We start from the raw sequence: 1,951 nt of genomic DNA on the forward strand, positions 1-1,951 counted from the left end.
AGGATCACCTTCGGTAGTGTAGAGGTTAAGTACAATTCCTCGCAAATCATTGAACCGAGTTCGACATCGTCCCATCAACTTTAATAATTTTTTTTTCTAGTCCTAGATTAAGTATTTTTTCCGCAATTTGACAGTGAAATTTTCTCGTCCAAATGGCATCGCTTGTTTACGAAAGGGAAAATTGCATCACCGAAGAGCGTTTGAATGTTGGAATCACTAAGGGGGAACGAAGCTTTTACAGTGCGGAGTTTCGAAAAGTTTTGAAAACCGGGAAATGCGCCAACTGGCTTGGATTATGAAAACTATTAACGGATCAAGGCGAGTCTTCCCCTTATAAAAATCAACACAGCTTCCACTAAATGATGTCCTTGTGATGATTTATTACAAATTTCAAATAAGTAACAATATTTACAAACTACTTAAGGCAACGCACTTTAAAAAACTGAAATCGCTACAATAATTATGTAGTCAAAATGCGATGAAGCCAATTTCAAATAAATAATAATATTAACAAAATGATTAAAGGATTGAAGGTTAGTAAAAATTCAGGTATCTAGGATCTGGGACCGTTCATGTACGAACACAACTTAAGTAGGCGGAGAGCAGAAATTTCATTGTTACTAAATTCGTCCCAGTGGGTAAAAAGCCGAGCCTGTAGCAGACGATATTTGCGCCTCTGTATACGTGACAGTTTACCCTCAGATATGAACCGGATTTGTATTGTGACCAGCCTGGCCTCTTGGTGAAGAAGGTGAACCAGAAGGTAAAATGGAACTTGAGTTCTTCCTTTAGCGTGTCTGTTGATGCTGTGGTGCCACCCTTCTATATCGTTGTTTGTTCGGACAGGAACCATGAATATAGACCAACAGGAAGGAGGCCACATGGTGCTGAAAACCCATGTATCTGCCACATACTGAACAAGTTGTTGGAGAAGAGGCGTCGTTGCCTGGACCTTGAGCCGTTGGAAGATAGGTACGATGTTCGCCTCTGGCAGGAAGGGAAGTGCCATTATTTTTCTGATGTACTTGTAAATGGCGTCATCCGATCGATACGGGTGTTCTAGTCCAAGTGCTTGGACCTATCAGTAAGACAAGCAGGTAATTATATTAGATACAAGTATTCTTTTTGTTTTCCTTGGGTAAGTTTAGTTCACACTACACTGAACCAGGTGGGCCGTACCACGCTGGTCGGGGTCGTGAATTGTAACCTTTTTGCTACAGTTATAAAGCTTCAAAAAAGGGCTCAAGGCCACAGTGGAAATTACACGGGAATTGAAAACCCTATGGAAAAACACGAAGCACGCACCTTTCTCCACAAAGCTTGTGTCCAGTGAAACAAACAGCCTTGCAGTGAAACGTCTGGCATTAATTGACGGAAAACTAGCCACAGCGCGGATTCAAAATCAAGAACAATTTTCGTAACTGCTGGGGACGAGGGAAGCAATGCAAGAACTTTTCGAAGCACCTAGAAAAAGCAAACACAAAAATATTATAACATTGTCATACAAACTAGGGGTTCGCACAATCTTGAAAAGGTCTTGAATTTTAGTACCCGTCTTAAAAAGTTTAGGTCCTTGAAAAGTCCTTGAAATTCACAAATTTTTTTATGCCACATCATTATCTGAGAAATGTAGACTAATAACAAGCCATAAGCGACATGCACATTTCATGCTACTCACCTCACGGTAGTCTCGTTTTTTCTTGCCGGACATTAGCACAAACAATAGGGGGACTTGTTTCGCCAGGTCACCGCTTTTGACAAACGCATTGACGGAAAACAGTTGGGTGAAAGGATGACGACAGAGCTTGAAGGTGCCGTCCACGTACCAAGTCTTGGCTCGGCATAGGTGATCCAGCTGCTGGCTTGTGGCAAAGACCAAATGACGCTTGCTTCTGATGTGTACGTCAGCCTGCATAAAATTGGACGGTATGTAATCCTCGTGGAGCTCGAA

At 41.8% G+C, this 1,951-nt stretch overlaps 1 protein-coding gene across 1 annotated transcript in view; it reads right to left on the reverse strand.

The window, feature by feature from the left end:
• Positions 1-370: 370 nt before the first annotated feature.
• Positions 371-1,951, reverse strand: part of LOC138019334 (uncharacterized) — a 1,708-nt gene continuing 127 nt past the window's right edge. The window contains exons 1-3 of the mRNA XM_068866086.1: positions 1,679-1,951; positions 1,306-1,464; positions 371-1,078 (exon numbers count right to left, since the gene is read on the reverse strand). The exon at positions 1,679-1,951 is cut by the window's right edge and continues 127 nt beyond it. Coding sequence (XP_068722187.1) covers positions 554-1,078; positions 1,306-1,464; positions 1,679-1,951 — 957 coding nt within the window. The 3' untranslated portion in view covers positions 371-553. The remainder of the gene's footprint in view (positions 1,079-1,305; positions 1,465-1,678) is intronic.

Source organism: Montipora capricornis, chromosome 10 (genome assembly GCF_036669925.1).
Source record: "Montipora capricornis isolate CH-2021 chromosome 10, ASM3666992v2, whole genome shotgun sequence".
Lineage (NCBI taxonomy): Eukaryota > Metazoa > Cnidaria > Anthozoa > Scleractinia > Acroporidae > Montipora > Montipora capricornis.